This window comes from Coregonus clupeaformis, chromosome 15 (genome assembly GCF_020615455.1).
Source record: "Coregonus clupeaformis isolate EN_2021a chromosome 15, ASM2061545v1, whole genome shotgun sequence".
NCBI lineage: Eukaryota > Metazoa > Chordata > Actinopteri > Salmoniformes > Salmonidae > Coregonus > Coregonus clupeaformis.
The window spans coordinates 44603588-44616508 of record NC_059206.1 but is presented as its reverse complement, the minus strand read 5'-3'; the positions used below and the strand labels follow the sequence as shown (position 1 = coordinate 44616508).

The following is a 12921-nucleotide window of genomic DNA, read 5'->3' as shown; positions in this document are numbered from 1 at the left end:
CCACTTTTAATTTGTGTGCGCTACTTTCAGAACTACTAGCTAAAAATTATACATTTACATTTTAGTCATTTAGCAGATGCTCTTATCCATTTTGTTCCACATTTTGAGCTCAGTTGCATCCTGTTTCTATTGAACATCCTTGAGATGTTTCTACAACTTGATTGGAGTCCACCTGTGGTAAATTCAATTACAGTAGTGAGTAGATACATTTTTCATACTTGTCCTCCGTTGGAATCAAACCCACAACCCTGGCGTTGCAAGCGCCATGCTCTACCAACTGAGCCACACGGGACCATGTACATACAAGAAAACAAACCATTTCTGAACACAAAATGAAACACACAAAGACAATGGACACATTAAATAGGTGCCTAAACAAATCCAGAAAAAATCTACAGTCAACTACAGTTTAATCAATTTACAGTTAAACTGATACGACCACTAAGTTATTTACATAAAAGACCACTGATTAAGCCACTGTACCACGACAAATGCAGTGGATAAGGATTATCATAGATAATAAGGACATTTTCAGCTGCAATAAATAGAGCAAAAAGGCAGAGACAGGGGGTCAATTGGCATTAGGATTGTATCTCAGTACTAGACACAGGGGTAAATCCTAACTTCCACTTACTGTAAGTAAAATTTTCACTTTAGTCTCCCATTCACATCAGTGCATGACTAAGTGAAAATTCGACTTAAGTGGCAGTTAGGGTTCCTCCATTGTGCGCAGGGCAGGTTCAGTTAAGACACTGGAATGTTTTAAAGGGGCGGAGTGCTGGTGTGCCAGACAGTCAGTCAGCTCAGTTAGTACACAGGCTTGTAGAGGATCTGTCCGTTGAGCAGCCTGCGTTTGAGCTCCTTCCACAGCAGGCTGCGCTCCCTCTGGGATCCCTTCATGAAGCCCCGGTTCTCCAGGGCACGGCGAGACAGGTAAGGGATGACCTCGTTGACTGGGCCGTAGGGGACGTACTTGTACACTGGGAATCCAGCCTGGCCTATTCTCAGACAAAGAGACAGAGAGGGAGTGTGAGACATGTTACATGACTGGAGAAACTACAACAGGCAATACGTTTCACACAAGCACAAAAAAACATTAGAACTTAATTACATGTGAGGTATTTTTGTCTAAACGTTTATGTTTCTAAACTAATTTTGCAAATCAATAGAAAGCAATATTATATAACAACAAAATGTGTAAGGAGAGCTATGGTATGGTATCAGGTGACTGAGTGAGACCCTAAGGTTGTTGTTTGTTTCACAGTCATCTATAGTTCAGTCGGTGGTATGGAGGCTCTAAGATTTCTCAGAATTTCAGACTAAAATGCCAATCAATAAATCTTGAACTCCAATAAACCCATTGATTATGCAACAACAATATACAGTACTGTGTTGATATTACTGTACCTAGAGGGAAGCTGATCTGGTCACACATGCCGAGCAGCTGTCCAAAATAGACCTTGTTCTCAGTGGGGGACAGAGCCATCTCGTTCATCCTGCAGAAACAACACAGATGGGTTGTAAATATTCAACAACATAACACTGCTCAATAATAAACATCACCTCACTGATGTAAGCATTTATATAATACATTTGGTTTCTATGATGTGGTGTCACTATTGGTTTGGTGCTTTGTGTAACAAAATGTATGTACAAATTAACTAGCTGATGCACGTCCTACCCTAAATTAGTCTAACTGCCTCTTGATTTGAATAAAGCCCAGAGGCTGGCCTTACTTTTCCAGGGTGAATTTGACAGTGTCCTCGTTGTGTGACGCCACCATGACATTAGCCTTTCTGTTGTGGTCGATCTCCTCCAACACAAACTCTAAACACCTTCAGAGGATCAGGGAAAAGACCAGGAACTTCAGCTAATCCATTCAGCTGATATAATGATTTCATCACATAATGCATATCCTTATTCAACCAATTAAATAACAATTTACTAAAGTCACACAGAACGCCAGTGGGAGTAGGGTGAAGTTGATCTTAGGTCAGTTTTGCATTTTCCACAGTAATGGTTAAGGTTAGGGGAGGGAAGCTGATCCTAGATCTGTCCCTAGGGGAAACTTCACACCAGAGCACGTAAGGGGCCTTACTTGTGGTACATTCTGTTGGTGGCCTCATAATCTGGGTTGATGGGGTCCTCATAGCCGATTTCCTCCGCTCTGCTCCTCTCCTGGTACATGTAGGCGCCGCGAACCAGCTTGGCCCCAAAGTACCAGCCCTCACGCCGGGACAGCTCCACGTCCACAGACACATTGTCATACGCTTCCTGTATAAGTCATAGGTCACACAATTATATAACGCTATGGTTAACAACACAAATATTGCCATTCAAGTCACCTGAGTGTCCATAACATCTCTTATAAAGGATAAATTAGTAACACAGTCATGTTATTTTCATTTGATATGTTCATATCAGGTTTATGTGTACACACCTTATCATAAAACTAAAAAGATGCAGCATAAACATGGATATGGCAGGTTTAAAAGGTTTATATAGTAGGTTGGTCTTTTACAGGTTAAATATGGAAGGCTTTTATGGGTTAACTATGAAAGGGCTTATGAAACCGGTTGTCCTCTATTCCTAGGGGCACGACAAGTCTATACATAGAGGGCCTCCCTACATACATAATCTATGAGATTGTACATGTAGTCCCGACAGTCCCGAGCTTGACAAAAATGCAGATGAACAACAACAACCAGAGATGATGGGGGGTGTTGAGAACGGTGTCAAGGCCTCACCTTGAGGTAGCACTGGTAGGTATTAAAGATGATGGGCTTCTCTCTGTTGAAGATCCTCTGCATCTCCAGGGTCAGTCTGCTGATGGCCGGCTGAAAGTACGTCTGCTCAGCGTCCACCATCAGCCTCACCCCATTGTCCACTGCATGCTGGGATACGAGAAGCAACAACAGCTTTCTGTTAACCCCTGCTGAGCTTTAACCCTAGGTACCTCCTGGGATAGAAATGGTGCTTTACTTCAACACAAAAGTGAAGACATTTGTCTGGATCACTTGAAACATTTCAGTGGTCATGTTATGCCTTCTTTTCTATTTCTGAGCATTTGGAAGCATTTGGGCCATTGCTATCTACTGTTGCCTTTAGTCCAGCCATGATAATGTAATTATCTATAGAGACTCACTTCAGAACAGACAGACTCTGGATACAACACGTCATAGTAGTAGACTCTTGCTCCTATTGGAGGAGGGTAATTACAATTCAAACCTTTCCCAACAATGACGACATTACTGAAGTTGCATTATTCTTTTTTTAAGTTAGTAAATCTGACAAACAAAACTATTGCCAAAAGGTTTATTTCCAATAAACGAATGGTATGGCCTGCTCACTGAGGCAGGGCAGAGAGTAAGATAAGTTTCTCGTAAAATTTGAGATATACTGCATCCCATGATCCATGTGACCAGCTAGGTCAATATACTGTTGTTAACCAACTGTTCAATTGTAAAACCATGTTAGGCAACAGTGCCTTATATTGAACTCTAGAATCGCCTTACCTTGGCCAGAACATCCACTCTCTGCAGCATCCTCTTCATCTGTTTCTCCTCTTCAACAGTGAACTTCCTCAACAGAGGCTCCAGCTGACCAGTCTAGAAGACCAGCGGAAACTGACATTTCATTAAGGGTAAACTTTGACTTGAACTACAAAATGCATTCATGTATGCATGCATATACTGTATGTACACTGCATGGATGGATGGATTTGAGCTTGGACTTCAAGAGTTTGTGTACAAACGCATTCAGGTGGATAGCATACAGTATGCATACCTGCATGTTAAATATCGTAAGGGTATGTAAATGTGTGTGTGTGTGTGTGTGTGTGTATGTGTGTGTGTAATATGTGGCTAGCTCACCTCAAAGTTGGGAATGACGAGCAGGTTTGAGATCGATGTTCTGTCGTTGATCAAGCTATTCCAGTCCAGGAGGTCTATTGTTCTGGGGAACATGAAAATGGCAGATTCCAAGTCAAATCCAGTCCTGTACACACATCCTATCCATTGAATAGTAGATAGTCTGTGTGCTCATGATGCATTCCAGGTGAGTTTAACCGCTTACCCTGATAAGCCCAGTTTCTCTCCAGTAAACCAGTTCTCAATGTCGTCTTTATTTCCAACACCCAGCTTAGTCAAACTCTCCTACGGGAAACAAAAGGATTTCCAAAAATGTAATAATATTAATAACTAGGCTACTACTGATGAAACATTAACGATATAGGGAATCACTAGCCTTTTTTTCCCCCCCACAGGTGTTTTTGTCTCAAAGAAGCTAATCTGCTTTTTAAGCTGGGAATCTGCTTGACCTCAGTCACATCTCTACTTTGAGTGTTGCTCTAGGCGACACGCACCTTCAGTTGCTCCAGTTCCAGTTTCTGCTCCAGTGCGTCCATGCCCGACTTCCCCTGCTGTGCTGCCAACAGGTTGAAGAACCTCCTCCATTTCACCAGCACCTCAGAGAACTGGAGCTGGAGAGGGGAGCAGCAGAAAGGTCATAAAACCAAACAAACAAAGCTGCACTCTGTCACGATCACTGCCCATGTTAAATCAAGGGCTAAAAGAGAGAGTCTAACAGGCAGAGGGTCTTACTCACCAGGAACTGTGGGCGGCCCAGGGCTGTCATCTTAATGGCAGAAAATCCATCTACAGAGGCCCCCCCTGAGAGGAATAATAAAGATAAAGATAAAACATAATATTTAGTGCAGCAATAACACCATTGATAAATATATCATAAGAATCATATTATGCATGATATAATAACATCTGCAAAGAGTCTGCAATGAGTTTGACCTTTCAAGGATGTTTAGAAAAATTTTATGAATTGATGAATTCACTGCATTTTATTGTGTGCTCACCTGAGGCTTTGATGCAGTTCAGGAAGGTCTCCATTTGGTTGTCACACTTGGCCTCATCAGCATAGAAATAGGTCCTGGCACTGATCACGCCCCCACGACGGTCCCCAAACTGACGGTGGGCCTTGTACTTCTTCTCACGGTGGTCAATGCCTACAATCAGAAGACAACATGAGACATCTATCTAGGCAACCAGACTTTCCTCTAGACTAGAGTAGCCACACCGACCACTGGCAGGAAAGGACAGGAGAGTAGCCTAGTGTCAATAGGAATGACCCTCACCACCATCACCTAAATAATCTACTGCAGGACTAATTTGGCACAGATACCTGAAGATCTTTTTCTTTAGAACATCAGTCTTAGCATATATCAGCATAAACACATGCTTGAGCAGGCATGTGCTTCTTTAATACAAATACTGACCCATATGTACACCATATCATTTTTGGGAATGTGGAAAATTAGTCAAAAGAAGTCAAAGAAAATAGATGTTTAGATATCTAGTGCCACTCAGAAAATAATACATGGGGGGGAGAGAGCGTTACATAAATTTAAGTCCAGGGCCCCAAAACATGCAACACATGACATGAACCAGGGTTTCAGCTGCTCTCTAACTTAACATGCATACCTGCCCTCCTTAACCCCTCTCCTAGCCTCCAGAGTAAATCCAGATAAAACCAGTTGCCTCAACCATGCAAACTCTCATGTAAGAGTCCTATATCAACCCTTAAATGACTGCTGGCATAGACCCAGGAGGTTAGCATTCAGGCACACTGCTGAAGTAACAGACATTTTGGCAGTGACCCCACTGCTATCACTCCCCACACCTCCACCAACCAGATGGCTTGATGCATCAGAAATAAAACATTTGTCAAGTAGTAACATTTACTGTAGTCATGTTCCTGCGTTACGAAGTATTCTCTAGTTGGCACTACAACAAATTAAGTGCACATTAAGTCAATCAAAGTATTGTAAATGAAAACTCATTTTCAGTTGTTTATCATTTTCCATCAACAAATACACACCTGGACTTTCTTTCTCAGCTTCAGACACACAGGAGCTGAAAAATATGAAACATCAAATTAACATGACATAACACTACTAGGTCTAATATCACTGCCAGTCTGCCACCACTACTATAACGACAAATAATAATTGTAAAAGTGTTCAGTACCATATAAGATGTTGGACATCATGTTGAAGTTTTTTTTATTTTTTTTATTTCACCTTTATTTAACCAGGTAAATCCCATTTCAGCTAAAGAATGGATATTTAATTGTTTCGCAAACAAAACCCAATTTTAATACACATTTAAAATCTATTAATAAAAAATCTGAGAACAGTAATATTTTACACACACACACACACACGAAGGTACCCATAAGCAATTATTTCTGATAAAAAAACAAAAACAGTAGGTAGATGAGGTGGAAGATGAGGTCTTGAACTGTATTATGAGTTATAATTTCATAACTCAAGGTCATGCGCTAAAGATTATCACGTTTTGTGCCAGGCTCCACATGCAGGTGCTGTTAATATCAGTTTGAGCTCAGCGTTTCACAACCTATCCAGTGAGTTTGCCAATATCTTGACTGTGCTATATATGGTACGCATGGCAGCACAGGGGGCCTAACGTTATGTAGAAGTGCAAATGTCCTGCTATTTGATCTCTTGTACCGTTGTGGACTTCTGATAAAGAGTGCTGACTGTGAGTCACAAGGGGGGCTATTTCAAAACCTCAGTGCATCACACATGGCCTAGGTTAATCCAGTAAGATCCTGTCTAGATCCACAACTCTACAATCCAAGTTTGAATAAAATGAAGGATATTGATCTTTCATTAGCACATTACTGAATTGATTTTTTTGAGCTATTGGTTGTCTCAGTGGCTGCATCGCTCAATGTTATTAGGGCCTTACGATACGATCACGATACTTAGGTGTCGATACAATATGTATTGCGATTCTCACGATTCTATATGTATTGGGATTCGATATTGCGATTTGCTGTCCCAAACATATTGCTCACTATATGTCTGCTGCAGAGAGACAAGAGAGCATGAGAAAACTAGTTTTGATCAGTCAAGGAAATAAAAGGGCTGAAAACATGTTGGCTCACTATTTAAAAAGAAGATAGAGAACAAGCTATAGGATGAAAAATATTGGGAGTTTTGGCACAGGTAGAGCGGACAAGCACTACCTACAGCAGCACATTTGAGTTGTATTATTTATTTTTTCACAATCGATACTTGGGAGTCAAATATCTACATTGAGTATATCAAACATTAGGAACACCTTCCTAATATTGAATTGTGCAACCCTTTTGCACTCAGAACCACCTGAATCGGTCGGGGCATGGAATCTCCAAGGTGTCAAAAGCTTTCCACAGGGATGCTGGCCCATGTTGACTACAATGCTTCCCCCAGTTGTGTCAAGTTGGCTAGATGTCCTTTGGATGGTGGACCATTCTTGATACACAAAGGAAACTGTAGAGCATGAAAAAAACAGCAGAGTTGCAGTTCTTGACACAAACCGGTATGCCTGGCACCTACAACCATACCCCGTTCAAAGGCACTTAAATCTTTTGTCTTGCCCATTCACCCTCTAAAATGGCACATATACACAATCCATGTCTCAATTGTCTCAAGGCTTAAAAATCCTTATTTAACCAGTCTCCTCCCCTTCATCTACACTGATTGAAGTGGATTTAACAGGTGACATCATTAAAGGATCACAGTGTTCACCTGGATAGTATATGTCATGGAAAAAGCAGGTATTCTTAATGTTTTTTTATACTCTGTGTATATAATAATTTCCCAAAATAATATCGCGATATGTAACTATCAATTTTTTACACCATCACTAAATATTATCTGGAGATAAATATTTGCACAGGCTGACTGTACAATCTGAATATCCTTTAGTTGAGTCTGGAGGTTTGGAAGCCATAGACTTCAGAAAGTCAATCAAAGCATGTCCTTTGCCAAAGTTAATAAAAAAAGGTTGACCAGAACTCTGGTACACTCCCACAATGATGAATTCACAACAAGTTGATCCTGTACGGACGGACCATCATCACATTAGGAGGGTGTTAAAGCCTTACTTGTGTGAACAATTCCAGTGAATATGAGTAATCCTTTTCTCTGGTACATTCAATTATTAACAAGAGAGGAGAGGATGTTATGTGTTATTCCATCAATGTAGTTTGGCTCTAAAGGTGCAAATTAGTCTACTCATGTGAAGAGTTCCACAGCAATGATGAGGTAAGGCCAGAATGTTACCAAGTTTGTCTTTGATGGTATCACTAACCCGTTCACTGTATTCCCATCCACCACCCCACCCCCTGGCTCATCTTTGACCTGTTGCTGAGACATTGCTATGCAGCATCTCCTTCCCTAATCATGATGTTACATGAGAACAAACCGGAGGAGATGGAGAGGGCGGCAGCTGGCTGATGGGTAACCCAAAATACTGAGCCACGTAGTACACAGCACCCTCTAGGCTGTTCCATAACTTGCAATGATTTGTAGACCCCAATGTTGTCATATATGGACATTTCCTTATGGTTGAGTTGATGGAGACAGCAGAATATTGTTCACAACATGATTACCGCAACATGTTTTTAATAACGAAATGCATGCTGTGTATGCATAAATGGTATGTATCACTGAATCGTTCTGTAACACAAAATATACCATAATAACATATTATGTTAACATTTAATTTATTTCTGCTGGACTCAAGCCCCTTCCTCAAATGTACACTTTAATTGGAACCATTCAGTGGGGCCTCTTCAGTATTCCGCCTGTTAGTTCAGCTTGAGTGTGTGCATAGCCCATCTAAGAAAATCCCTAACCAAACATGGGAGGGCTGTTTTCCAAAACACATTACATAACACTTCCTGGGCCTCCTTCGAAAGAGTGCGTCAAGTTACCCAACAAGGCTGTCATGTGACTGCATTCTCAAAAGGGACTGGAATAAATGTGCTCCTTCAGCTCAACAAATCAGGAGAGAGGGGTGTGTCTGAACTGACCAATAGTGTCTGGGTATTGCTGGGCAACGTCAGATACTGAAAGTGATGCATGAAAAAAGAAATCTGGTGGGAAGCTGTAAACACAGCTTTTTATGAATATGAAACATGAGTAGGCCTGTGGGTTTGAGAGGGAGAGAGACAGACATAGCAGGGAGAACCTACATTAAAATCTGAGAAAAGTGCAACATATGAAACTGTAACCCATAACCTTTGCAAATAGTATTGGATCAGATAGGATGATTTTGGCAGTGGCATTTTGCCATAGGTCAATTGCATAACATGTTTACATAGTGGCCACTGAGTTAGCAGTATAGGCATCTCACTCTATAGCACATAGCTAGAAATAAATAAATGATTCCTAATCAATAGCTTATGAAACTAGAAAATGTGGAAGCTTGTGTTTGAAGTGTTGAGCCCTATATCCTTTATTAGAGTTATAGAGGCCGGGTTTGTGAGATATAGACTAGGAATGACAGAGACTACTTACTCCATCTCCTTCTTCTCTGCCTCCTCCTGGGTCAGGTCCTCCTCCACACTGTAATCCAGGACTGACCCCACACCAAAGGCCTGGTTCTTATGGATCAGAGGCTTGATGGAGTTGTGGTCCTCCCCAGCCACAAACTGCCCGTAGAACGTCATCTTCATCAGCCTCTCAAACAACCGCTTGCCAAACACCTTCTTGCTGAGGTCCATCAACTGAGGACAGAGCAAATAATCAACGGAGTTAGACCCATGTAAAGTATTGTGAGCTATAGCTTGGAAAATACATAAATGTGACTCTGGATGACAACACAATTGTTTGTTTCCAACATTAGGGCTGTTTTCCTAGAAGTTAAATCTGCTTCATGTTTTGTTTCCTTGCCACGATGCTAACGAGTATCGAGATACTGGTATCGTCCCGGCCTATTAATTGTATCCACCCAGGACCTGATCTGAGAAAACCACCACCGTTTGACTTAGGTTCATGTGCAATGCACATTTAACTTTCAGTCACAAAATTCAATGCAAATGGTATGATAGCCTAGGCTACTTGTACACCTGGAAATGTCAGGAAACGCTTTGTCCCACAATCACGCCAGCGTGATTTAGTGCTTCCAAACCCTTTTAAACATTGTGTCTCTGTGCTACAGACTTGTGCAATTAATGACGGCTGAGCTACAGCGGTGTTTGAGACAAGGCCGGATCCCGAAGACGGTTCTTCTCACAAAAACATCTGTAAAGTCCGAACGGTTTGAACTGCAAACTATTACGACCTCACAAGCCACACAATAATTAGAAGACTATAGGAAATCCCAGGACATAGTGTCTATAATACTGTAATAATCTCACATAGTTGCTGTCACAAACTCCACACAGTTGTCACTTACTAGTTGGATCTTCATTTCCCACTGAGCAAACAATTTCTGTATTTACAGCATTCTTATAAATGCATAATTTTTTTTAAAATCAGGTTTTTGCTTGGCGGACCTTATTTAGATATTGACATTTGTCAATAAAACTCATGAATGCAACTGTTTATGTCAAATTGTTTTGTGTTCTACCTGTAGCCCTGGTTGTCCTTAAAAGAAAAATGGTAAAACACTTCAATGTGAGGCTAAATATGAGTAGTCTCCAGGGGCGCAACTTTAACTGGGGATGGAGGAACATGATTTAGGACCATGCGGACGCCTCCGAGCAGCCGGGTAGGCTATTTGGAGTGTTTATCTGACTGGATTAAAAAGAAATAAAAAATGTTCCCCCCACTTCTAAAACCAAAATTGGGCCCATCCTCTCTACATCCTTGACTTGCGCGCTATGTAGTCACGTGGGTCGCGCGTCAAGCAAATGAATGAAAGTAGTGAATTGGAACTTTTTCACTGTGAGAATCCCTTGGACCCTTGTTAACAAGCTGTTCTTGTTTTTCCGCATGAATGTTTAATAATGTCTATTTAACAGTCAAAAATGTTATCGCTTGTATCATAGTTCTACTAACCACACCTACTACTAACCACAATGTAACAAAAACAATCTCATCAAAATAATATCCGTACCTCCTTGTTCTTGTCAACGAGGAAGTCGAATGTGCAAAGCTTGAAGACCAACAGACTTCTAAGCAGCTCAATGTTATTTTTACTTTTATATGCTTCATGCGTATTATCAAAGTCGATTGCGATCTTCTGTTTTTGAGCATCGGTGTTATTTTTTGTTTGGCTGATGAGGTCCGCTTGAACAGCTTTCACCACGGTGCACTCATCAACTTGCTGCTCTTCTTTCCTTCCTCCAACCTCCTTACGTTTCGTGGATGCGACCGTGGACCGAAATCTCCCCTGAGACAAGCATATTCTCTTGATGTTGTCAGAATTTGCCCTGACTAGAGCTGGTACTACTTTAGTGTACGACATTAGTTTAGCTGTATTTAAAGCAGTTAGAAAACCGGTTTCTTGTGTTAGAGGGCGCGTGGTTATATCACTTTTAGTTCGTGGCTAGACTGACAGAGTTGGTGCGCGCGCGCACTATTTAGAACCCAAGGACCGCCTACTAGTAGTCGGCACTCCTACTCTGACGCATCTGGCATGAACTCAGTGTTATGAGGAACTCCCCCTCCACACTGTTATTCTGCAAAGATTAAGGCTACAGCATGTCCTTCATAAGAAATCAAATCAAAGGTGAAATATGGGTTGTTGAAACATACATCTTATAAAGACTTGTCAAATTTAGGTTCATGAACTAGGAAATTATTACATTTTAGTCATTTAGCAGACGCTCTTATCCAGAGCGACTTACAGGAGCAATTGGGGTTAAGTGCCTTGCTCAAGGGCACATCGACAGATTTTTCACGCAGTCGGCTCGGGGATTAGAACCAGCGACCTTTCGGTTACTGGCACAACGCTCTTAACCACTAAGCTACCTGCCGCTTTAAAATGTTTAGTCATTTAGCAGACGCTCTTATCCAGACCGATTTACAGTTAGTGAGCGCATACATTTTCATGATACCAATAGCTTTCACATTGATGTTGAGTGACTTTATGCCACGCCTGGCGCAAAAATTCAAGCAGCTCGGCTTTGTTTAATGGCTTGTGACCATCCATCTTCCTCTTGATCACATTCCAGAAGTTTTCAATCGGGTTCAGGTCTGGAGATTGGGCTGGCCATGACAGGGTCTTGATCTGGTGGTCCTCCATCCACACCTTGATTGACCTGGCTTTGTGGCATGGAGCATTGTCCTGCTGGAAAAACCAATCCTCAGAGTTGGGGAACAATATCAGAGCAAAAGGAAGCAAGTTTTCTTCCAGGACAACCTTGTACGTGGCATGCGTCCTTCACAAAGACAAATCTGCCTGATTCCAGCCTTGCTGAAGCACCCCTAGATCATCACCGATCCTCCACCAAATTTCACAGTGGGTGCGAGACACTGTGGCTTGCAGGCCTCTCCAGGTCTCCATCTAACCATTAGACGACGAGGTGTTGGGCAACGCTGAAAATTTGACTCATCAGAGAAGATGACCTTACTCCAGTCCTCTACGGTCCGATCATTATGGTCTTTTGCAAACCTCAGCCTGGCTCTTCTTTGCTTCTCATTGATGAAGGGCTTTTTTCTAGCTTTGCACGACTTCAGCCCTGCCCCTAGGAGCCTGTTTCGAACCGTCCTCGTCGTGCACTTCACCCCAGCTGCCGTTTGCATTCTTTTTGTAGGTCACTTGATGTCATCCTACGGTTGTTGAGTGACATTCGAATGAGTTGGCGGTCATCCCGGTCAGTAGAGAGTCGTTTTCGCCCTCTGCCGGGCTGTAGCTTTGTTGTCCCCAATGGCTGCTGCTTGACCTTGTTCTTATGAACCGCCGTCTTTGACATTTTAAGGATAGAAGCAACCTGACGCTCACTGTATCCCTCTGCCAGTAAAGCCAGAATTGAACCCTTCTTTTCCTCACTCAAAACTTTCGGCAAGGTCAATAGTTATTTTATGATTAATATTACTTTTGAGGTACTATTAGCACTGTTTTTGCCATCCAGCTGGTCCTATTGCAAGAGGAGAGTGATGACCACAGC

The 12921-nt window shown here is 41.9% G+C and overlaps 1 protein-coding gene across 1 annotated transcript; it reads right to left on the bottom strand.

Moving 5' to 3' along the window:
- Positions 1-222: 222 nt before the first annotated feature.
- Positions 223-11384, bottom strand: LOC121582345 (proline dehydrogenase 1, mitochondrial). The gene is made up of 14 exons (XM_041898071.2): positions 10926-11384; positions 9383-9591; positions 5890-5924; positions 4868-5017; positions 4606-4670; positions 4364-4480; positions 4075-4154; positions 3873-3954; positions 3516-3608; positions 2748-2894; positions 2099-2274; positions 1737-1835; positions 1408-1496; positions 223-998 (listed from the first exon to the last, which is right to left on the bottom strand). Exons 1-14 carry the CDS (start codon positions 11274-11276, stop codon positions 808-810), a joined length of 1884 nt encoding a protein of 627 aa, XP_041754005.1. The 5' UTR covers positions 11277-11384; the 3' UTR covers positions 223-807.
- Between the last annotated feature and the right edge of the window lie 1537 nt (positions 11385-12921).

Bases quoted from the DNA above. Each gene is read 5' to 3' on its own strand.
- LOC121582345 (XM_041898071.2), bottom strand. From the start codon at position 11,276: ATGTCGTACACTAAAGTAGTACCAGCTCTAGTCAGGGCAAATTCTGAC. The intron at 9,592-10,925 runs GTACGGATATTA...CTCTGTCCTCAG, and splicing joins TCGTTGACAAGAACAAGGAG to TTGATGGACCTCAGCAAGAA. The intron at 999-1,407 runs GTACAGTAATAT...GTCTGAGAATAG, and splicing joins CCAGATCAGCTTCCCTCTAG to GCCAGGCTGGATTCCCAGTG.